The sequence below is a fragment of the Rhipicephalus microplus genome, chromosome 6, assembly GCF_043290135.1.
Source record: "Rhipicephalus microplus isolate Deutch F79 chromosome 6, USDA_Rmic, whole genome shotgun sequence".
Classification (NCBI taxonomy): domain Eukaryota; kingdom Metazoa; phylum Arthropoda; class Arachnida; order Ixodida; family Ixodidae; genus Rhipicephalus; species Rhipicephalus microplus.
This window is the reverse complement of record NC_134705.1, coordinates 66,048,271-66,074,187: the sequence shown is the minus strand read 5'-3', so window position 1 is coordinate 66,074,187 and position 25,917 is coordinate 66,048,271. Positions and strand designations below refer to the sequence as shown.

At 43.9% G+C, this 25,917-nt stretch overlaps 1 protein-coding gene across 1 annotated transcript in view; it reads left to right on the top strand.

The window, feature by feature from the left end:
- Positions 1–25,917, top strand: part of LOC119167611 (AB hydrolase superfamily protein YfhM) — a 73,398-nt gene that overhangs the window by 40,559 nt on the left and 6,922 nt on the right. Inside the window, exons 3-5 of the mRNA XM_075866033.1 lie at positions 2,507–2,643; positions 3,751–3,863; positions 23,250–23,427. Coding sequence (XP_075722148.1) covers positions 2,507–2,643; positions 3,751–3,863; positions 23,250–23,427 — 428 coding nt within the window. The remainder of the gene's footprint in view (positions 1–2,506; positions 2,644–3,750; positions 3,864–23,249; positions 23,428–25,917) is intronic.

Here is a 25,917-nt window from a genome sequence, read left to right as displayed (position 1 = left end):
TAGATGGATTGACCGATTTGACTCGCTGGTCATGTATTTAATAATGTCACAGTCCCGTCGCTTACGTCATGAAACCCTATCCGCCAGCCCTGGGGCAGAATTCTGTTGGCGCCTATGTGCCACAGGTACACGGGTATGCGCACAGACTATGGACAGTTTATATCTACCCAGGAACAAGAAGAACGGAAATGAATAGTTTTATCAAGAGAGTGTTAAAAAAACTGAGATCGGCTACGTTGACCCGACGAATTCAGAGGGTTCGAGCAGGAATCGAACCCCTGAAATCTGCGTGGCAATCAAGTACTCTACCACAAAGCCATACCGCGTCTCTTGACTACTATTTCAAATATATGCTAATGTTTGCATTTTATCTAGCGCAAAGTGAAATACGGAAACAGAAAGGTACAGATGGACAGGACAGAGCGTTTTCAAGACCACCATGTGTCACTTTGCCTCTAATTACTTAGTGCCAGGACAAGTCCACACTTTCAACTGTCATTCGTAAAGCGCAGATTGAGGTTGCAGTTCTGGCTATACATTTTAATAAACATTACACATGTACTCCTATGACATAGCCATCACATGGAGTAGACGTGAACAGAAGTTAGGCTTTATCCACTGAAGTTGGTTCATGTAGCAGTCTCTACGGCTACCATTCCTCGCGAGCACCAGTGTTTCATATCAAATTACTGCTTCTAGGGTAACCAATATACACGTTGTTGTTGGCGTCGTTACGCGGCTGTAAACAGCTGGTTATGTAAAACATAGACAGCTGTTCAACGCAAGTCTGTGCCTGCGTTTGTGTATACTTTTAGCGCCACTTCGTAACGTTTCCCTCAATAAAAAAATTACAACACAGTCACCTTCCATCCTAATGCTTCGCATGAGATCGATTTTCAAGGTACGTAAGATCTGCGAAATTTTTTTTTATTATTCTGGCTTCTACTTTACTTGTATTACACTCCCATGTCATGCAATGTCATTGTTCCGTATATGAAGCTAGCGAAAGAATCACTTTACAGCACATAGATAGATATGTGGGATTTAACGTCCCAAAACCACCATATGATTATGAGAGACGCCATAGTGGAGGGCTCCGGAAATTTCGACCACCTGGGGTTCTTTAACGTGCACCCAAATATGAGCACACGGGCCTACAACGTATACAACACATAGATGCGGGTGGCAAAATCATAATTTAAACGGGATGCAAGTCATGTTCTTTGTATGATAATTTATGTTCGTCACACGCTCACTTAATATGAAGCATATTTTAGCATATATGAGATCGATGAAACGAACTCTGAACTGCAGGTGACAAGGTCATGGTTTGTGCTTGATACGCGTCAGAGATTTAATGTTGTGACATGTCATTTTTGCTTGTCATACCCTGACGTCGTGCTATGAATTTTTATTATGCAGTAAACACTCGTTAATTCGATGGAACTCTATGAAACTAGAAAAATGTTCGAACTTATCGGAGCTCGTATTAGCGGGCGGGGGCTAGATTGAGCGTACATCGAGCCATAGTGCACGGACAGAGCTCCATGAAGCCACCCTTGAATTGCTTGTCACGAATGAGGCGTCACTACACGCTTTTCGCAGATTTTATACATTAATCTCATGGAGCTCTAAGAGAACCATTTTAATTGATGAGCAAATTATGCGTGTCACACAGTACAAGTGATTCACGCCGACCTAAATAAAAGCATAGCGGCATCTTGCAAGTATCCGTTTTAAGCTTCAACATGAGACGCCTTAAAAGCCACCATATAAGCTGCGCATTTCAAAGTTTTTGTTGGCCGCTTGACCCGCGCAGGGTTGCACGTGTAGTGATGTTTATGATAAACGACAAAGTCATAAAGCCCACAGGGGCATTTTACAAGCAACAAATCAGCTTTTAAATAAAACAGCGGGGCAACAGCAAGAAATGCGACGTGAACGAAGATAAAAGACACAAAAAATACGTGCGATAAAAAACAGCCACAAAACAAGCTACGCCTTAAAAAAAACTACACACATAAATGCAGACCATGTGCAGTGTTATTATTATATCTGCACGTAATAGAAAATAAAAAAGAACAAATAAAGAAAAACTAGTAGAAAGTTCGCGTTCCCGCTTCCGGGCGTCTCGTGCGACGCAGTGCAGACTAAGACAATATTTGAAGCTAGGTGTATAAAAATAGCATGAATAATTACCAATACTGAGATTTGCAATAAAGTGTAGCGCTATTTGTATTCAAAAGTACCATTCTATAAAAACTATGAAAAACGAAAAGCCGAGATCGTAAGAACTTGTTCATGCTTATCAAACACAGGCGGCAAGACGACAGCGACCAGAAAGGGCACATCACGAGCGTTTGTGCTGCGCCATTTCTTCACGCTGTAGTCATTGCGCTTGCAGATTGTGAGTGTCAAGAATTATTTATTTCCTCTAAAACATGCTCTAGTATCAAGCTCACAAGGCTTTGACATTTACATGATGGCCATGCTGCATTCCCTCTAGAACATCACCATGCATTACGTGACCAAAGGTTGCGAAGATGTCCGAGCAGACCGTCCTATGCTTCTGATGCTGCACGGATTCTTGGATTTCTGGTTCATATGGAATAGACAGATAGCTACGCTTGGGGAGCAATTCTGGTAAGCTTGTAGCTTATAATACTTTTGGCCTTAAATAGGCGACATGTTAAAAAGGTTTGTAAACAAGCAAAATTGAGCAGCATTGAAAAATCACTGGACCTTTTCAAGTTCTTGCTACTACTGCTTGGTAGGTTGATGACCTGCATCCATCGAAGAAAATGTATATATATATATATATATATATATATATATATATATATATATATATATATATATATATATATATATATATATATATATATATATATATATATATATATAATAGTAATACAACCAAGCTGTTTATGATATAGTTTAAAGCTGCATATCAAACATTTAACTATATGCCTGCGAATGTACGGCTGCCGTAAAAAGTGCCCGTCACATTAAGATCACCATGTATTTCAGAGCCCCTTGCGTCGAAATATTTTTTGTAGCCTGTTTACGAGGATCTTAGATTTCAAGCTTTATTGCATTTTCAAGAGAGAATATAAAAGGTCTTTGTTATATATATATATATATATATATATATATATATATATATATATATATATATATATATATATATATATATATATATATATATATATATATATATATATATATATATATATATATATCCCCTAATAAGGTGCAGCTGCATTGAACCTGTGTGTGTTATCCTGTCATTTTGCATAGAGAAAGTTGCAGAATGTACTGCGTCAAGTCACACCAATACCTATTTCAGCATATCTATGAGAAATTTGGACGCACAATTTACTAAGGTTGCAACAAGCGCTGTTTCGTGGAAGGTACCCTTAAGAAACTTCACTCTAAGGGAAAAATTGTATGGTGTTGTTTGCGTACAGCGGGCAGCGTTTTATGATTTCTGTCTGAGCCGGGAAGTTGTCCGGAACTGGAAAATTGCGCTAACCCTACCTTTTCCCCTCCCTGTAGTAATATGCGGAAACATTAAACACTTATTCAGAAAGGCAGGTAACGCAGAGCACGATAAGGCTATAGCTGTTCTGAAAGACCAGACGAATTCAAGTTCCTATCAACCGGGTGCCGTTCTGGCGTCACACTACAGTAAATTGAGGTTTCTATAATAATAATGCTCTGGTCTTTTGTTGTTTTTCGTAACCACAGCATTGTGGCTCCAGATTTGCGTGGCTACGGCCTCACAACGAAGCCTCAAAATCCAGAAGACTACCTGATGACAAAGCTTATCGATGACATAAAGGAGTTTATCGAAGAACTAAGTGAGTAGGAGTTCCGTTGAAAACTTCACATGTTTTAGAGGGCTAAGTTTTTGTTCTACTTAGCCCATTTGACGACTTTCCTCGAGAGGTTTAGTGAAAGGTTGGAGGACGCTTGAGCTACGCCTTCAAGAGTAAGTCGTAGTAGCACAATCGGGCCTTCTGCCAATCGCCTTCTGAACTGCGAACCTACTCCGTTGCTCTGTGCATGCCTCCACCATGCCGTAAGAAAACGGCTGACTGTGCGCATAGGACGTTCACCATCCCAAAGTATCATCGAATTCCTATTGGAAGCACTGCTTCTAAATGCTGACTACGCCATAAATTTTTGTTTTGCGAACCAACACGTAAGCCTACGCAGCTGTTAACATTGTTGATGCTTCTGCTTCTGATAATGATAAAATATTTCGAAGTGCTTTGTGGTCGTTACACCTTCAAAACAACCATTCGTTGCATTATTCGCATCATTTGGCGACTGATTCTACGCTTCTGCCACGCATTATATCGTGCGTTAAAGAGACTCTTTCGATCACATGAAGGTAATAAGCGTAAACTTAGGTGTTGTTTTTCTTTCTTGGACACAGTATTATTCGGAGTTAACAAGTAATGATAAATAACTATCAAATAAGTCTCAACCAGGCTTAAATGGGCGTAGTTGGATAATTTGGCAACAGCAAACTCGAGGGCATTGAGTGGGCTTCACTGACACGCACTAATCTGCCAAAATTAAAATTCGTCTTGACGCTAATTTTATTTTGTTTAGCTTCATAAGGCTTGACTCCGCAAGCAGTTATTGCTATATCGTAGCTTAGATTTTATGAGCTCATGTAAAATTCAAATTCAATTCTTTTGTGTAATTGGCTTTGATTAGATGAGCCAAGTAGACATAATTGTACTTCGATTGATTAGGCGATGGAAATTCGACCACGCTTATTGACATTAAACTATACTTACTTCTGTGCCACCTAATGAGCCCAGTTATGCATAATTAGTTGTATTTTCACATGAAACACCAGTATGTGTGGTGTGTAAGTTGGGTCATTGGCTAATCAGTCAGGCCTAATTAGTATTTTGTTTTATTAACAATGATTAGACATTAATCTACTAAACGTTGTGGGATCTTTTAGCAGTAGTTTGGATCTATCTCGGTCAATCACCTTCTCCTGTGTGCTTGGTTTCTTGGTGCTCACGGAGAATGCAATGAATTTGTTGGTCACAATTGGGTTTACTTTATTTAAACACTGAACGCTTAGCGTAATTAAGGGATATTATGGTCAAGTATGCCTAGATAGATTTCGTTTACTTCAAGTCATCTAAGCTCAACTTGGCTTAGCATGAGAACAGTAAGAGAAACTAGGCTTAATTAGAATCAGCTTATTTAACCCTTTCTAATATTCACTTTATTGGGTGATACCATGCTGAACAAAGAATGATTAATTTTGACTACAACTATTAAAGTATGCCTGAATAGGCTCAGATAAGTTTAACATAGCTGCATTCAAGAAAGGCAAGCTGGGCTGCAGCCTAATATTGTGTGATTGGCTTCATTGTGCTATACCCTGCTAGCTATTCTTAGTTAGGCTAAAAAAAACCATCGAAAAAACGAAGCGAGCCCGGTGCCTGAACCAGCCAGCCGCTGCCGGTGAACAAAAAAAGAAACACAGCCCATATTCGATGGTGCAAAGAAACTAAACATCCAGTCGTTGTTTCGGATGAGCGCCATAACCCTCTAAGACAGAGCGGCATAAGAGGCCACCCGACACAAAGGGACATGGATGCGCACGCAGCAGCCGTCATTTCACTGAATGGCGCATTGATACATTGCGCCACGCAATCTTGTGGTCTCTACTCTTATGTTCACGCCTTTGCACTAGTAGCTACGAACAAAGCGTTGGCCGTCGATAATTTATGAACGTTGAAGTGCGTCGGCCTTTTATAGAGGTGCCATCGCAGATTCTAGGGTTATCACTAGTGGCGATAACCCTAGAATCTCCAAGAATCGCGTTGTGTGCGTAATCTAATCCGAAGATTATCAGGTTATCTAGTTCATCATTATTGTCATCATCACCAGTCTTACTACACCCACTACACGGCAAAGGCATATACCATGTTTGTCCTGCGCTTGCTTCTGTAACTTGATAACCGCAAATTTCCTATTCTTACCAGCACACCTAACTTTGGGTCTCTTGGTCACCCACTTGCTTACTTTGGAATCCAGTCAGTTACTTTTTTTGACCAACGGTTACCCTGCCTACGCGCTTCATGCCCAGCCCATGTCCATTTTCTCTTCTTGATTTCAACTATGATATCCTTAACTCAGGTTTGTTCCCCTATCCGCTCAGTTCGCTTCTTGTCTCTTAAGGTTACACTTATTATTTCCCTTTTCATCGCTTGATGCGTCGTCCTCAATTTAAGCTGAAGCCTCTTTGTAAGCCTCCAGTTTCTGCTCCATAGATAAGTACTGACAAGAGGCAGCTGTTACATACTTTCTTCGTAAAGGTTAGTGGCAGTTTATTTTTCATGATTTGAGAATACTTGCCAAATGTGAACCACCCGATCCTCCATCTTCTAGTTGTTTCACTGTCATGGTTTGGCTCCACTGTTACTATCTCTCCTAAGTAGACGTACTGTTTTATAACTTCAAGTGCACTGCTACCTATCTCGAAGCACTGTTATTTTTCGAGGTGGTTGTAAATTGCTTTCGTTTTCTGCACATTAACTTTAGGACCTACCTTTCTGTTCTTCATGTATAATTTGGTATTCACAAATTGCCATTCGTCCCCTGAGTTTTGCCGCAATGCAGTGTTATTGGCTAAGTGCAGGTTAGTAAGGTCCTCTTCAGTAATTCGTATTCCTAAGTTTCGCCAAGTTAGACCTCCGAAATACTCATGTGAACACGTGGTAAATAGCAGTGGGGAGATTGTATCCCCTTGTCTACACTTTTCTTTATTGATATTGTGCCGCTTTCCTAATGGAGTGCTATAGTGGCAGTGGATGCTCTATAGATTCGTCCCAAGACGTTTATATGTGCTTTGCCGACACCCGGATTCCGCAGTGTATGGGTGACTGCTGATATCTCTACTGAATAAAATGCCTTTTCGTAATCTACTAAGGCTGTGTACAGTGGTTGGGTTATTATGAGTGCAATTGGGTGCATTATGAGCATTTTTCTATCACCTGATTGATAGTATGAACATGGTCGATTTTTGAGTAGCCTGTTAGACATCCTGCATAATCATTTGGTTGATTGAATTGCAATGTTGTCTGAATTCGCTTAGCAAATACCTTTGAAAATACCTTGCATACGACGGAGATCAAGCTGATTTACCTGTAATTCTTCATGTCCTTGTCGTCTCCTTTATTGTGTAATAAGAATATATTAGCATTCTTCCATGATTCTGGTACACTCCCTGTCAGAAGACACTCCGTTACTGGGTGAATAGTTTCTCTAGCACGATCTGTCCTCAATTTTTGAGCAGATGTGATGTTACCTGAATTCCACCAGCAGCTTTGCGAGTTTGCTTTTCCTTCAAATTTTTTTAGTTATTCTTTTATAACTAGTACGATTTCATCTGGGTTACAGCTAGTTGTTACATTACAGTCGTGGTTGTTCTGGTTGCTATAGAGATCTCTGTGAATCTTCTCCGCTATTTTACCTATCCTATCTATATCGATGCTTACCAGGGCTGGGCAGAGATATCCTAAAAAGCATACCGGTATACAGATATCGAAATACGTGGCTTGAGAGCGTAAAATGCCGATACTTAGATATATTTGTAATTGACGTACTAGGATATTTCATAAATATTTTCGCAAAAAGAAGAAAAAGTATTACGGAATACAGATACAGCAATACTGAAAGCACTTTCCTCTTATCGTCGATAGTCATACTCCGTACACACATTTGTAATGTCCAGCATATTACTTGCACTGCGCAGCGCACTGACACTTCGAATTAAATTTATTCATTATATCATCACCGTGCTCCGAGTGTTATTAAGGCATTACAAAGAGGCTTACACTGCACTATGTTTTCAATAACGACTTGTTAAGAAATACCAGTTGCAATAAAAACTATTCTGCATGAGAGAAAGAGTCACACGCATTATACACCGAAATCAGTATACTTGGCGGCAACAGCATAAGCTATGCTAGATATAGCATAGTTCAAGCGAACAAAGAACTAATTGATAAAAGGCATCATTTTGTTTACCATAAACCTGTTTTGTCGAAACATTTGGTGCGTCAATTGCACTTAAACAGCAGTAGCTTCTCAAATAGGCTGTCATATATACATCTACGGTTCGGCGTCAACACAATACTCGCCAACGAGAAAAGTCACTCGACCATTGCAGAGGAGCGTAAATTTGTTCACTTCGGACTAGTTGGTTTCCAGTTTTGCTAAAGTTGCCTAGCGCGAAGCAGGAGGGGAACACATAAACAATGAAGACGACCGCTTACTTCCAGTTGAAGATTTAGTGTTTCCTATAAACACAGATAAAGCATAAAAAAGAGTGAACGAAACAAGGAATGCGAAAGGAAAAGCAAAAAGACCCCCTTCCAGTCGCTGTGTGTCCATGCTGGTGTATTCCAGAAATGCTTTGGAGAAGTATCGTTGATGGCGCACGGTACCACAAACGAAATTCTTTGGCTGGTTTGTGGCTTCCGCGATGAGCTCCGGTTTTAGAGCGAAGCTCCTTATAGTGGCACCCGTTCGTCCCTCGTAGTCGTAGTAGTAGTGTGTAACCAGTCTTACATTTTGACCTCCGAGGTGGTGCCGGTGGGAGATTTCTTCTGTGCGTTGCTGAACAATAAAAAAATCACAGCATGCGCGTTAACTAAAAGCCGAATTCTCCTGTCTCTTAGCAGCCATTGGCATGTACATTGAGCTCTATCTGACAAGAAAGGGTTGCTACATTATACTCGCTGGGCATAACCTCTTTGGTTTAAGAAAGGTTTAGCGAGCGTTGGGCCGCAGTGCCATGAATACAGTGAACTAGCATATACCATGAACTCGAGGTGGTTAAAGGTAGGAAATAGACCCCAAGCGCAAGCCGTAAGAAAGTGTGCGTGTGCCTGCTCTCGATCAGTCCTTGGAATGCCCGCTGGATGGCGGTGCTTCTATATGAGGAATATATAATGAAAAGATGCGAGATAGTGGTACTTGGAGTGTTGAATAGGTGGACGAACAGACACTCAGACAGATGCATGGACGGACACACGGATGGCTGCACGGACGGATGGACGCATGGACGGACGCAGGAGCGAATGCATGGACGAACACAGGGACGGACGCACAGATGGACGTGCGGACGGGCGAACAGACGCACGCACGGATGGACAGAAGCAAGAACGAATGGACGGACGGATGCTTCGCCCCACTCTCCATCATTCACACCGTGGATATGCTGCCATTTTTATTATATGGGTGCCGCAAAAAACAAAACAAAAAGCACTGCTCGTATAATCGGCATGAGGAAAAACATTTCCAAAACGACGCTGTTGGTTGGCGCCCATTGTACAGTATGTAGTTTGCTTCAAATTGAAAATATCACTGCTGATATACCAAATGATAGTATAACATTGTTTGCAACCTCCAGCAGGTCATCATTCAACACATTCCAGTTCTGCCTGAAGGTGCATAATAGAATGCGGGTTGAAATGCGACTAGCTCACTTTCAAGAAGGTAGGAGTCTGTTTCGCCGTCAGCAGGAATGCAGAAATGGTGGGTGCATATCTCACCGCGGACTGCCAAGGTCACAGCAGAAAATTCTGCTTCCCAATATAAGCACGTCTCAGCTCATTCCTGAAAAAAAAGTAACGAGACACTCGTGTCCTGAATAGTATCACCGTACGAGCGACGCATGTCTCAGTAGTATAAGTATTTCACTACTGAGATACAAATCCATTTTTGAAAAGCATCCCAGCAAAGCAATACAAATAATCACAAGTATATCTGAAATACTATCGCGATACTCTTGTATCGCGATACTGCTTAGCTCTGGGTCTTACTTTGCCTTCCTTGACCCTTAGTGCACACATCTGGCGATTTGTCTATCCCAGTTTTTTTCTTTGCAGCTTTGATGCTTCCTCCGTTTTATAGAGCATGTTGAATTCTCTCCATGCAACACCTTGTTACGTTGGATAGCTTTCGCTGATCAATCAACTTGAAAAGCAATGCTAGTTCCATGTTGTCTGTTGTGTTGGAGGCTTTCAGGATTTGACGCTTCTTAATGAGGTTCTCCATCCCTTGGAATAGCTCGCCAGGGTGAGGTTTCACTACTCTGCCCCCAACTTCCATTGAACGTTCCGTAATGATAATTGTCAGATTATCATTCAATGCGTCAACGCTAAGGCCACTTTCCTTGATAAGTTCCGAGTATCTGTTTTTAGGCGAGAATCTGAATTCTTGTACTTTCCTTTTCAGTGCTAGCTCATTGACTGGCTTCTTGCGTACCAGTTTCTCTCGTTCCTTCTTCAAGTCAAAATAACTTCGAGACCTTACCTTGCTATGGTCACTGCATCATACCTTGCCAAGCGTTTCTATATCCTACATGATATCTGGTTGTGTGCTCTGTATAAAGTCTACTTCGCTCATATCTTCGCCATTAGGGCTCTTCCATGTTCACCTATGGTTGACTCGTTTTTGGTAGAAGGTATTAAAGATGCGTTAGTTATTGCCTTCTGCAAATACACTAATAATTACCTTCGGGCGTTCTAAGTATCGATACCATAATCTTCTTCTGCCTGGTCTGCAGCCTGCTTCTGCGCAAGAGAGAGAGAGAGAGTGAGAAACGAAAGGCCGGGAGGTTAACCAGATATTGGCATCTGCTTTGCTACCCAGCGCTGGGGGCGGGGAAGTAGGGGCAAGAAAGAGGGGGTAGATAGAGAAAAAAAACGCACGCGCACTCATAAGAAAACGAAAACACACGCAGGAAGGGCGTCCTAGCTACAACCGTTCAGTAAGGCCGGTCGATCGCAAAAAGTGTAGTAGCGCTTTCAGAGCCCTCTTCTGTGAAGTCGCATCTTGTCGATACTGCAGAATTCCCTGCTCCGACAGAGGTTGATCATTTAATTTGTTGAGTTCCTTGCGAAGGTATAGTCGTTGTTTACTATACGCTAGGCAGTCGCAAAGAATATGTCGGATCGTTTCCTCTTTGCCACAGTGGCCACAGGCTGCGGTGTCGGCCATCCCAATGCGGAAAGCGTAGGCGTTAGTAAACGCAACGCCCAACCACAGCCTACATAACAGGGTCTGGTCTGCTCGGCAAAGCCTCGACGGGACTTGAAGACTTAGCGTAGGATCAAGCGAGTACAGTCGGGCATGCTTGAAGTGTAGCTGATTCTATTGTGATGTGGTTTGCTGGCGAGCAAGCCTGCGGAGCTTTCGAGCAGCATCTGTCCTAGAAAGTGGTAGTCGTAGTTTAGATCTTCTGTGTGGGCTGAGCAGGCAGCTTGATCGGCCCGTTCATTGCTGATGATTCCGCAGTGACTGGGCAGCCACTGAAATTTAATTCGGTGCCCTTTCTCAGTCAGGTGGTGTATAACATCTGCTATCTCTAGTACCAGCTGCTCGTGTGGTCCACAGCGTGAGGCTCATAGTAAAGACTGCAGTGCAGCCTTCGAGTCACAGAAAATAGTCCAATTGCGTGTAGGTTGATCAACTACAAATTGCAACGCGGCACGAAGTGCTGCCGATTCTGCTGTTGTCTATGTTGTTGTGTGAGATGTCTTGAATTTAATTGTCGTGGCCAACCTTGGTATCACTACTGCTCCTGTAGAGCTGTCCGGCTGAACCGATCCGTCAGTGTACATATGTGTGGAGTCTTGGTATTTCTCATACAAGAGAAGTAGTGTGAGCTGTTTGAGAGCCGAAGACGACTAATTGGCCTTTTTCTGAACGCCAGGTATGTTAATATTAATCATTGGTGTAGCGAGGCACCATGGCGGAGTCACAGGTCTAGCGGCAGGAGAGAACGAAGTTGGGATCGACTCACCATGTCCTGTCACTGTTTTGCAGTAAGATGTGCATGGTCGGACCACTGGTAGAGAGGCTAGGTGATGTCGAGGGGTTCGAGCAAGGTGTCGTATATGTGTCCTCCGCACTTCCACATTATTGTGGGTCTTGATGAGGTTGTCCCTTGTGATGGCGATAGTTGCCGCTGTTGACGCACTTTGGGGCAAGCCTAAACATATCCGGAATGCTTGAGCCTGGACACTTTGAAGCATTCGCACGCTTGTTTTACTTGCGTTGGTTAACACAGGTAGGCTGTACCGACGGAGTCCAAGGAAAAGAATCCTGGATAGTCGCAACATAGCAGTTGTGGACATTCCCCAGTTCTTTCCAGCGAAGAACTTGAACAAATGGCAGATGCCTGTCAATCGCCTTTTCATGTATGATACCTGTGAGCTCCATGAGAGGTCACTGTCAGTTATAACACCTAGGAACTTGTATGATCGGAGGTGACGTATCCTTTCGCTGTTTATCAGAACGCTGTAGTTCTGTATTGGTTTGCGCGTAAATGCCACAAGTGCACATTTCTCAGGGGAAATTTCCAGACCTCGTTTACGGAGGTAAATAGCAACTTGAGTGGCAGCACTCTGAATTCGCACTCGCAGCTGTAGACGTGTTACTGCAGACGTCCAAACGAAGATGTCGTCCGCGTACATTGACAATCTGACAGTACTTGGCACATGCTCATTGAGAGCTATTAGCGTCAGGTTGAATAGTGCAGGGTTAAGTATGCCACCCTGGGGAACACCACGGTGGCTGTAATCTAGAGAAGTGTCACCATCCTCGGTTCTCACGAAAAAGGATCGCTCAGAGAGATAGCTGCGTAGCCACTGAAACATCCGACCACCCACTCCTACCTCCTTGAGAGCGGTGAGGACAGCTTCACGTGTGACGTTATCGTACACCCTTTTAACATCAAGAAATAAAGAAGCGCAGAGACGCTTACTGCCTTTTTCGTGTTGCACGTAGCTGACCAAGTCTATGACGCTATCAATTGATGACCGGCCACGCCGAAACCCCGTCATAGCGTCCGGGTAGATGTTGTGATGCTCCAGGAACCATTCTAGCCGTCCAAGTACCATCCTCTCCATCACTTTGCCCAAGCAACTAGCCAGTGCAATCGGGTGGTATGATGTGAGCACCAATGGTGGCTTGCCAGGCTTCAGTAATGGAACCAAAACGGCTAGTCTTCCAGTTAACTGGGAGGGTGCCCTCTCGCCACGAATCGTTGTATGTCTCGAGGAGGGCACTCCTCGCACACTCACCAAGGTGACACAGTGCTCTGTATGATATTCCATCAGGCCCGGGTGCTGATGTCCGTCTACACAAAGCCAGTGCTGCTTTAAGCTCATGAATAGAAAAAAAATTGGTCCATGTGGTGATCGTGTGATGTCGTGCCACCACGTGAGAGCGTGAAGATGTTTGGATCTGCTAGTTGACCAGATAAGTTGGCACAGAACTCTTCTGCCACGTCGACCTCCAATCTCTGTTGAGAGAGGGCTAGGGCCTTGAATGGAGACCGCTGAATGGGAGCTGTCCGGAGCCCTCTTATTGTCCTCCACAAGTGTGATAAAGGCTTGCGAGGATCTAACGACGCGCAGAAGGCTGCCCAACGTTGTGACTCTAGCTTGTCTATGCGGCGTTGTATCTTCTTCTGAAGACGTCTAGCGATTCGTAAATCGTCGATTGCTTTCGTGCGTCGGTACCTTCGTTCCGCACGCCGTCGGAGAGCCTGAAGTCGTTCTAATTCCACATCAAATTCGGTTACTCTCGAAGAGCATGTGAGGGTGCACACTGTGTCTTGCACTGTGGACTTGATCACCTCTTCTAAGTCAAATGAGGTGTTCTCTTGACAGCGTTCTTCCTTGAGAGATTCAGACTTGGTCCAGTCCACTCTTTGGATAGTTTGGCGTACCTTGCAAGGTGATAACCCTCTGATCTTGACATATGTGGGAATGTGGTCGCTCCCATGTGTTTCTATGTCCGCAAACCATCCGGCACATCTGACGAGACCTCGAGAAACAAAAGCCAAGTCAAGGCAACTGCTGTATCAAGGCCACGTAAAAATGTTGGGCTGCCATCATTCAACAAGCACAGCTCGTTGTCTGAAGCAAACGTTAGCAGACTTCTACCCTTTGCGCTGATCTTCGGGCTCCCCCATAGCGTATGGTGTGCGTTGAAGTCTCCGATGATCACCAATGGGCTAGGAGGGGATGATAGGATGTGTCCTAGTCTTTTGTGGTCAAATCTACTTGATGGCGACAGGTATGCACCGACAACAGTGACAATAAGACCCTTTTTATTCACTGTTAAGCATATATATTGGTTATCGTTGTTAGCTGGTACAGACCGAAGAATGTAGGTCAGGTCACGTCGAATAAACAGCAGGACCTTGCTGTTTCCACTATAACAAGCCGACATAAATGATTCGTATCCGGAGAGTCTGATAGCGCTCGATAAATTTGGCTCGCAGATGACGGTGATGGGAAACATATTGGTGGAAACGAACCAACGGAAATCTGCAATGCGTTATTTCAGTCCCCGTGCATTCCACTGAAAAATTGTTGCTTTTTTGACCTCTTCCCTGAAAGACAGTGACTGGTGGGCCATTGTCTACTCAAGAGCCGCCAGTACTGGACTCAGAGCGTCCAGTACTTGAAGTGCACTTCTGGATGACGTTGTGCGCATGTTGTTTAACACCGTGCGAATGGCATTAATTATGGGTCGTAGAAGAGCAATCACTTGCTTATCCAAGTTGCGCTGCTCCCCTGTTGTCGCAGCTTGCTCTGATGAATGCGGCTTCTGATGCGGTTCTTCCACAAGTTGCGTCAGCGCAAGTGGCGGCCACTCTTGAGTAGATAGAGATCTACTGGTTTTCTCTCTTCTATCGTCTGCGTTCGCCGCGGTTTACCCTGCAGTGGGCGCCGTTCCCAGATTCATTGACTTACTTCTTGTAGTTGACCGTGTTCTTCGCGAAGATCTTCGATGGTGACGTCGTCGTCTTCGCCGGACTTTTTCCGCGGCCTCTTTGTGGGTAGAGATGTCTCGCACCATTTCTCTAAGAATAGTAAACTCCTTCTTTATGCGTGGACAATCTTTGGAAGATGCACTGTGGGCACCTTGACAAATAGGGCACTTTAGTATGGTTGCGCTGCATTTGTCCTCGGTGTGTGGTTCTGAGCATCGGGGGCACACTTCGGAGTTCCTGCACGCTCCCTGCACATGGCCGGTCTTTTGGCACTTATGACATCGCATAGGGTTTGAAATAAATGGTCGGACCTGGTGACGAAAGTGGCCAACCATCACATGGGAGGGGAGACAGTCCCCTTTGAACGTGATTCTCACACAATGTGTGTTACCAAGGCGGCTGACATTCACAATGACGTTATCTTCATTTGCCGGTTTTATTAGCACTGAGAGATACGAGTTTGAAATTTCAGTGGCGATGTCATAAATGACTCCTGTTGAAGCGGTGCTATCAGCTGGTATTATAGACTTGACATTGATGTTACCCAGTTGCGTTACTTTCTAAAGCCCGTTTAGCGCACGTGGGTTCAGCACATCGAATGCCAACATGTTCTTTCTTGCGCTTAGACGTACTTCTTTGGTCTGATTTGGCGTAATATTCTCGAGATACACAGAGAGCGCTTGCCCGTTCAGCCCGCACGTACACTGTCGGTAGCCTTCAGCGGCACAAACAGGATAGAGTGAGGCCATCGCTGAGGGGCAGTTTTCACGGTGGTCGTGCTTGATGCCGAAGATGCATTGACGATCCGTCGTTTAGCCTTGCGGTACAGGACGGGTTGAAAGCTGTCGTCCGAGGACTCGTCGCTTGGTGCAGAGTACAGCTCAGTGTCCTCACTCTCACTAGACGCGTTTCCTCGCTTCCTTGAAGCAGTCCCCGCGGTCGAACCAGACTCGGACGGTGCCTCGTGAGGTTGAACATCCATCACCACAATATATGGGGCGATAGACCCGACAACTGTGGCGAAAAGTTAAAAGCACAAAGACGAACAAGGTGTGTTCCGTAAACGAATCACTTCGTCTTCCTTGCTTCTGTGCAAACTTGGCATTGAAGTCACCCAGATGAATAACATGGTGTTCTTACATTATTCATTGCCTCATCTATATATAGGGCTCATCTGTCCCTCTAAAGTATCTATATCGTGAATCGGTAGCCTTTTTAGGGGGAGGGCCACTTTTCAAAAAGCCGACTTAGTGTGGGCCAGACCGCACACCGCAAGAAGGGGGAGGGGTGTCACCAAAGAGAAAAAAAGAAATCGATGTATTCGGTACTCTGGACAAATACAGAAAAAATTCACGTTTATATTTTGTTCCGAAATGTTTCAATTTACAAACATAAGAGACAAGTGAGAATCCAGTTTGAGGTCCGAAATGATTCCGCCATCACAGAAAGCGAATGATGATGAGTGGGGCGAATCTGCAATGCTTATCGGCAAAACCGTGAAAAGATTCGCCCTCACATTATAAAGACTCGACACGTTTTTAGAGGGGTGATATGATGTACGCCTATATACACAACGTTATTTATTTACGTATCGATGCACCTACATAAAGTTATATACACACAAGTTGTAATCATTTATACGTAGCTGAAATTGTGTGCAAGAATTACACTAGAGATTACAAAGCTGCGCGGAGCGGTTTTCTTTGAAGTACAGTTTTGTTGTCAATGAAGTGCGTGACAAAAAGACCTCGGATAAGAGCCTGTAGCGTTGCTCTGCACTGGTCGTTGCGGATGGAGGTGATAGCGCAGAGGTCATTGTCGAACCACAAGCGGTCTTATACCTTACAATTGTGGCCAAAGGACCCATCGAGCACGTGTCGGCCCCACCAAGTTCAGGTAGCGACCGCTTTCGGCCCTTGACCACTGGTTCCCGCGCCTGCTACGATTCGAGGTTCTCAGGCCGCTGCCTGCGTGCCGCCTCTGCTTCTCGGACTCTCACTTCGGCATCCGCTTGTTCACGAGTTCATTTAGCTCTGCGTGACCCTCGCCGCTAGCACTACTTCCCTATCGATGCTGGTGCTGCCTTGTAATTGCTGCCAACGTTGGTGTCTTCCTTCGGGCTTGCGAGCTATCACAACATGGCCCTGGCGGCGGGTTCACATTGTAGCCGCGTTGCAAGATCTCCGCAGCGCTGCCTTCGCTTCTAAATTGTCCAAGATAAGTAGCTGTGTGTAGATGTGCACTCACAGAGCTCCCCACAGCGAGAAAGAAAGTGCGCCGAAAGCGATCGCCTCGAGAACTACTGCGCACGGCGCACCGAAGGACTTTCCCCGAGCGAAAGGAGCTTCGCCCCTAAAATGTCATGTCTGCATTCGGATAGGAAAGAACGAGACGGGGGTCGGTGTCCTGGAATGAGGGCTGGACACCCGTGGTCCCGATGGTTCCAAGTCTTTCGGGCGCACTTCGAATGGTCCGTAACATAAAGATAGAAAAAAAGAGCACGTGTGGCAATATGCTCTAGCTTTTGTTCAATTCCAATGGCAGATCGTGAATGCTGGGCCGGATCGGGAATAGAGGGAGCGCGCAGATCCGAACGGAATTGCTCTCGCCAAATCTGCGATTGGAACTCCCGCGTCTCGACGGGAGCTCTATGGGAGCGTAAATCTAGCGAGGAAGCACGAGAGGGTGCGAAAGAGTGCAAAGCGTTTTCCAGACATCCATCGGCGATCGAACAAAAGGCGAGCACACAGAATATGTAACTTGAGCTTTCGGTCAAATCCACCGATTTCAATGGAGCGAGAATTCTTGCTGCATGCAGCAATCCGTGATCTGCGGTTGCTCTCAATCTGCCACTGGAACACACAATTCACGCTCCCAGTCTGCCATTTGAATGTGATTGCTCCGCACAGAGCAGAAAAAATTTATCTGGATCTGCCACTGGAATTCAACATTTGTTTATACGTTAGTTGCTTGTGTAGTCATTGGAATCATTGAAGGAATCGAATATGAGGACTGCAGTCAACGAGAATAGCAATATGGGCTTGTTGGTAGTGCATCTTAAATAGCTCGAATGATTTCGAAACGAAACACGGACCGGAGAACGCACGTATAGACAACACACAGCGCTACTATAGCAACGATATATATATTTTTTAACTCGAACTGCTTTCAAGCCACAATTTCCAGGCAGACTGGTCAGCACGTGTGATTACTCAGATATATGCGCTGCTGTGTCATTTCCCAAAACAAATCACAACAGATTATGCTGTGTATCATCACTCAAGCAAGCAACTCAGCTCCTTGGGTGATAGTGCTATTGAAGCATTAACGCGCTAGCTGATGTGTACATCAGCCAGCCCACATCAATAGTGACACCCAAGAAGTTAGCTTTCCGGCATGTAGCGATGATACGTGGCATAATCTGTTGTAAATTCCTTCAGATAGATGATAGAGTCGCGCATATATCTGAGTGGTTTCACGAGCTGATTTGTCTACCTGGTGATTATGGAGTAAAAGCAACCTGAGTTTGAAAATAAACATGTTGCTAGTAGCACTGTGTGGTGTCCATATGTGCCTGCTCCGGTGCATGCTTCGTTTAGCACTAAATCGTATTATGCCAGATGCGATAATCCATGGTTTCACACAATTTTCTGCTTTAGCGTGGTAGTGTTAAAGTTCAAGCTGCTCAATTACGTGTACCCCGAGAAAACTACTAATAGGATGAGAAAGCCTGCTGAGTGAATGAATGAATTGCGAGAGTGACACTTGCTAGCATGAGCTACGCGGAACACGATGCAATGGATGACCAATGAATTCAAGAACGAACTAATGTCAATATGTGAGAACGTAGGTGAATGTAAACGGTATCGTCATCGAGGCACACAACTTACAAACGAAAGGATTCTGAGTGACTGGTCATTGAGACAACGTTCCGAAGCTCCCGACAGTATCGAGGAAGGCACCGAATTGCCGACTCAATAGGCTCGCTTACCACGAGCAATGAATAGTTCTTGAAGGCTGTCCTGTGGAGTCGACCCTGCAGCACCTGGCCTTCCCGCACACGGTGCGTAGGATACAGGGCAAGAACCGTTGAAACGTGCACATAAGTGTGGAACCGCAGTGTTTCTGGGGTACTGCATGGAATCATGCACCCCAGACAGCGCCGTTCTATGTATATAACAGTCGCCAGCAGTTGCACTTGGTGCGATTTTCTCTTTTTCATTTTCTCAAACTCTCTGCTATATCTCGAACAATTTGCGCTTGAGAATGTACACCTTCCACGTGCTTTCACCCCCTGATCATTTCATCGCGTCTCCGCGTGGAGATAACACTACCCTAATCTCCAGGCTGTCATGGACCAAGGTAGCGACAGCCGGCCTCTGTAACCATCTTTTAATGTTCCTAAATGAGTTTATATGAAAATATTTACACAACTGCGTGGAATAGCGAGAGAAAATAACATTAAAACTCACCATGGTGGTTTAATGGTAATGGTATTCGGCTGCTCACCCGAAAGACGCAGCAACGAACACCAGCTGCCGCGGACCTATTTTTCGTGGAGGCGAAAATGCTGCAGGCCGAGTCACCTAAACTTGGTTGCTTGTTAAAAAAAAAACCCAGCTGGTTTCAAGCTCCAGAGCCCTCCAACGTGGTGCCCCTTTTAATAACATCATTAGCATCATGAACGTGGTATGTAAAAGCCCGATAATTAGGTTACGGTATGTAAAAGTTACCGAACGATTGCACGTTTATTTCACCATGACAAATGCGTGAAAGGTGCTACAGCGAGAGCTGTATTCCTAGTGCGGGTTTTACATGTTTGCATGTGTATGCGTATTACATCGGTCGATGCATTAGTAGACGTTATCCCGGCTGCACAGCTAGAGAAGACGCAAACTGGCACCTTTCATCGTGAACACTCATTATATCTCTCTTCCAATCATTTATATATCAACGTAGCGCCACTCCTGCAATCTATCGATTCGTGAAATATGATTTAAATATATTCGTGACTGTTTAGCTGTCATCAATATTGATATGTGCAGCACCACAAATAAGTTTTCTTTTTCTCATTTCTACATTATTCAAGTTTTTATGATTAAAGGCTGTGAAGCTCTACACTAAATGCTACTATGAAAAGGCGAAAGTTCAGGGCAGGAGAAACACTCGAAGATCAAAAAAAATCAAAATTCCACTACTAAAATCTTCTACGCTGCATGCTTCAAGATTACTAGAGGGCGTACACATAACCCTTCATTTTTTCCTGTATGCAAGCCAGTATTTCTGTCTTTATAATACCGCACCACGCACATGCCTCTTCTTTCTTCGGCATCGAGTAATTGATTTCTAATTGAAATACAAGTGATAGATTGCATGTGTTGAATACAAACACAGCTTCATTTACCTTGTGATAGCTACCTAATCACCCTCATTCGGCACGAATAAAGTGCGGTTTACTTGCCTCGGACATGTCTACACCTCAAGAATATCACAAACAAAACTCTCTCACTTCCAAGTTAAACTATATTCATTTGCACACGATGCACTGAACCAGCAAATGGTCCTTACGGGGCGGTGTAGAGTGTTTCGCTGTCTGTAAACAGAAAAGCACGCGTACAACCACCCATTCCAAAAAAATTCTGGTGGGTGACTTCTGGTATTACCTACTCAATGTACCCAGTAGTATATCAGTTGGATGCGTTTGGTTCTGATGTTCAATCATCTCATGCACTCTCTGCCAGACACAATTAGAGCGTTGTTTAGCTAGTACATGAAAAGTATAACAATGCACGAAATTGTACAATTCATAAGGTCAAAATAGGCTGAGAACACTTTCCTAAAACGAACAAGAAACAGTGGCCATGCTCAAGAGTGCTGCTGGAGCAACCCACACAATGATAGCGAGTTTATTTTTATGTGCGAGTACCATACGCCAAACACTTTCAATCACGATCAAGTACAATAGTCACTGATTAGAGTAAAGTGTCCAGTGTTGTTGAAAGAAGGAATAGAATACACACAATTTTAACCTGTCAGCCCAGCTGGATCACGCTAAATGCTCCGGTGCCCTTATGATGCCATTATATAGATCTGTTGTATGCATTTCACATTTACGTTAGTTCATGAAAACAAATGATGTTTAACTTTTCTTTACTCTTTTTATCGTGGTTTCGGGACGTTAAACCCCACAAATCAATCAATCATTTTTTTACCATGCGAGAATGGCATTTTTTCATACTTATCGAGGATATTTTATTTTCCAGTTTTAAGAGTACTTCAGGAAGCATTGCAGCATACAAAATTTTGCAAAATGTATTGCTCTTTCCAGGAATTACATCCTGCAGAGCACCGAAAAAATTGTAGAATGAATAGAAATGTTAAATATGTGTAATTTCTTGTCGTCAGCTAGTACACAGTACAACAAAAACACTATAAAGGCTTAAATTATTCAAGAGAAAGAAAATTATGAATATACATTTTGGATATAAATGACCTAGGGACAGTGTAAACAGTAATAAATGTTGTAGAAAATGTTTATATTCATATAGACGAAGAAAATAGGAACCGAGGTGCTGCTTCGCTGCCCGTGCCGTGCTAAGATTCATTGTTTGGTTTTTCTCGAGACCCAAGCGAACTCGTACACGTTTCTCAGTAACTGTTTGTTTTTCCCGATAAAAGCCTTCAGGTGTTCAGTTATAGATGGACACCCGTGATGTGAATAATACCTCTATAAACCAGATGCTCAATCAACTTGGCTATTTCGTCTAGCGTAGTCTCTTTCCATGAACCAACTCGCTCCACGTAGGTTGGCGTTTCTCTTTTTTATGCAAATAGATTTCTTAACATTTTGCGCATCGTTTTAAAAACAACAATATAGCAAACGTTTTGCGCTACTCCGTAGTCAGGGCCAACATGTACTCTGGTGGCCTTTTCGTTTGGAAAAGCTCTGCATCATGCGGCAGCGCACTCCACCCCAGCGAAGTGTGGACCTCTCACGTAACCACAGTTGCTATAAGATTGTGCAAAAATGGCAGTGGCCACGCACTTGCGGCTCTGAAAAACAATTTGAGGCCGTAAACAAAAGAAACCCATTAACGGCAGCGGATTTCTCAGGCTGACGGAAAACATCGTCACCACAAATCTCTAAGCCGGGGTTCTGTCAATCACGAACTTGTAAGCTCGTCGTCACGTAGTTCAGGTGGCGTTGCAAGACAGTTTCGAGCGGCGCGTGTGTTTTGCAGTTCTGGTGCGCGCTCATGCGCGCGCGATGATGGTGCCATAGTAGTGACTAGTGGCACTCGATGCGACCCTGTGTCTAATATAACAGTACGGGCGAAACCAAAACTGCTGAAAACTGGTTGAGAAGGCCACCTCGATACTTTAAACAGGCGACAGACCTTCATAAATATTTTCGTGGAATAAATTATGCCTGACGCGGAGCAACAGCACTTTATTGAATAGCTGGCATAAATTTCCGGCAATTATTACTGCCCAACACAATCAAATTGCGAAGTGGACTTTTATTTTCTACATTTGGCTTTCAAAAGTTCGTTAGATTAGAGGCCTTCATGCTACTGTAGCATAATCACTATAGGGGCACACACGTTTGTCAAGTTCTCCAGCACAGTGCATTTTTTCAGCAACAAACGCACGCTGGTTCGCGGAAACGTCGTTTTAAAATCTCTATGTTGCCAAAACGGGCGAATTTTGATTGCTTATAAAAGTTAAATGGCTGGAATAACTACTAGATAGTGCTGAGTACACGAAAACCAAATTTACCATACCAAAAAAGACGAACCAAAACGTAAATCACCACTCATCGGTTTGATTAGGCGCGGTAACTTAATACTTTAAACCAAAGATTCATTGAATTTACTGGGACGATGACCATTGAAGGCAAGATGGACGACTTTTAGCGCCGCCTGGCACGAACGAGTAACCGAGTTTATACTGTTCAACGTGAGCGCCAGTTACAACGCTGCATGGTTCGATAAATAACGTGGAAAAACAGATTTATTTCACAGTAGAACTTCTTACCGGCGGCCGACTACACTGACCGCCTCGATTTGTGTTGTGAATGGTGTATTGCTAGTACGTGGCTTTTCGTTTCGTGAGCCTGAGTTAAAGCAATAAAGACATTAACACCCCGATTGCCACATTATTCACCGTCACTCCCATGTGACCCCATATATTTATCAAGCCAACCGCTCTGCTCAAGTATAGTTTTCTGTGGAAACAATGGCTCCGACAAGAATACGCAATGAATAGGTTTTCATATCGGTCCACGTACATGCACATACCTTCGTGTTTTTAGTACTGTTATTAAAAATAACTATGATGGTTCATAACTGGCCCATTATATTATGTTTTGCGTGTGGGGTCACTTTGTCTTCTTTTTTGACTGCAGATGTTATCATGAAAAGGGACATTGTCATTGTAGGACACGGCTGGGGAGGAATGATTGCTTTCTGCTTCGCAACAATGCATGAAAAGTTAATAGAAGGACTCGTCATCATCAATGGAATGCATCCAATGGCCTTCTACAAGCAATATTACCAAAATGAAGAGCAAATAAAGAAAAGTTGGTAAGCACTGCAGCAGCTGTTCAGCTGACCCACTGCAGCTGGTCCTAACTTTAGACAGTTAAACAAAGATTAAGACGCTACTGGTCATAATAAATAATGCTAATTCCTATATATTGCACAATTTAGGCAAGTTCAGGAAGACAATATTGGTGCCACGAACGAACGAGAAGGTAGTAATAAATTAGTGATACGTTTTAATGTGTTTAATGTCAGCTACGTTTGCTTGTCGCAGGATTGAACACAGAAGAGCCTTAAAGAAAGAATGTTATGAGCTTTTTCTCTAACATTCATCGAAAGTTTTGGTATCGATGTGTGCTTCAAGGCTGTAATCAAATGGACATGGCCGCGAAAAATTCTCGTATAGATATGAGTACTTGCGTATCCCGAGTCAACGCTCTTCGCTTGTGTAACAAGCCAGAAAAATGAAGTTTGCGTAAAACACCAGATAAATATAAAAATATGCAATAATAAATAAAGCCTTAGCGAATAAATGCGCCAAGATGAGTTAAAATGGGGAAACGCTTCTGAAAACCAAGTATCGAGGAAGAGGATGTGCTCTTGTCTTTTGGATAAATAACACGTGGTGTAAAAAAGATGTGAGAAAAAATTGACGTTAATGAAATACAGTTGAACCTCAATTTAACAAAGTTACTGAGACCCACGAACTTGTTCATTGAATCAGAAACTTTGCAAAATTAAGGACGGCATTTTTAGTCGTTACCAAGCTAAAAAAATGTATCGCAAACACTCCCAACAGCTACACCATCAGTGTATTTTCCATAACCCGTCACCTGCGCAGCTAGGCTGATGCATGCCTTCACCATTTTGTGAAATTGACCAAAGCCTGCAAAGAAATGCGCAGTCTGTCATTCTGTGCAGTTCCGGTTTTACTTTCGTAACAACCGAAATGAGAATGCCTCCGCTGTGCTGATGTATCACTGCAAGCACACTGCCAAGCTTTCTATAGGCCATGATAAAAAATAATTTTTTTCTGTGCATCTTTTTTGGAACTTTTCATGAAATTAGAGTTGGCTGTGAACTTTGTTTCATGACTTTTGAGTTCGTAAAATGTTAGGCCCACGTTCAACTGTGGGGTGAATCAGAATTCATTCATTGAACTTTAAACTTGGTGTGATCTACTTCGTAAAATTAATTTTCAACAGTAGGTCGAGAGCACATGGAATTATACCTCTGTCCTGATCTGAAAATCGGCATGATTTTACCTATTTGCTACTCATTGGGCGAAGAACCATCGCTGCCGTGTTGCCAACCACCTATAATATGGATATTTCGGGTGTTTCCAGCCGCCTATAATATGGATATTACGGACGCCGGGCGCCTGTTCTTCCTCGGTTGCTGTAGCGTAGATTATCGGTGAAGTGCAGTGCTATTGCCTTGTGCCACCGACATATTGCATGACGGCTGGCCGTGGGAGCAGCCGCTGTGATGAAGGCCAGCCAGTACGTGCAGGAGCTAAGCCAGGTGGGTATTGGATAAAGCAATATGGAACGCTTGCGACTTTGCCTACAGAACAGGTCCATGTCCATCACCGTTTCGTATTACGCTATTTAGACTGAGACTTCACAACCCATGCCCACATGACGAAAACGGGGACGCAAATAATAGGAACAAGTATCGTTATTTTGAACGGCAGTGGCCAGGCTATCCCGATAAGATGATTTAGCGCTCTTCGTAACACGCGAGGCTGCTGAGTGTGGACTCGCACATTCCTACCCATATAGATTTGAGTTTTGAATGTAGTCTGTTTTCATATACCTTGATCTCTTTAGGGCGGCTCTCCGAGGCCATGTTGGGACTCAAAGAAAAGCTTGGGCACACATGGTTTTGTTGGTTTCTGCGATGTTTCAGGCCTCCTGGACGGTTCATAAACGTCCGCGGACATCGTGCAGTAGGGAGCCGTGTAGGATTCGGTCTGCTTCTCAGTGGAACCCCAGCCTCAGGCATCACACCAGCGTCTTCCGGGTACATAACTAAAGAACGTGACCACGGCGGGGGCTTTGCGCGTGCGATGGACATGCGAATACAACAGGCTGAAGAGCAATAGTGAGGGTCGCGCAGCATAGTGGGGATGACCTTAGTGCTCAAGCCACTGCTCGTTAGCCTCCCCGACATCAAGTGTCTTTTTTATCTGCTCTGCACTGTCGAGGTGCACACACGTAGCTAAGAGAAAATAGGTGCCGTTAGTCGTCTACGTGTGCCAGATGTTTTAATCAGTGCGCAACAAAATTATGTCTAGCCAGTTTTTACACAGCAAAGCCGGAATAGTCGCAATTATTGCATAGTGGACGTAGCTGAAATATGAGCGCGTAGAAGAGAGAAACAGGACGAGCACTCTTTTGGCCGTGGAATTATAAATCTGAAAAAAAAACTGTTTTCTTGATGACTGCTATTGATGCCAGGTTTACGTATTGCTCATCTCAGCGGTCCGTTACAACTGTCTCGATCCTTTCCGCAAAAGTGCCGAGGATG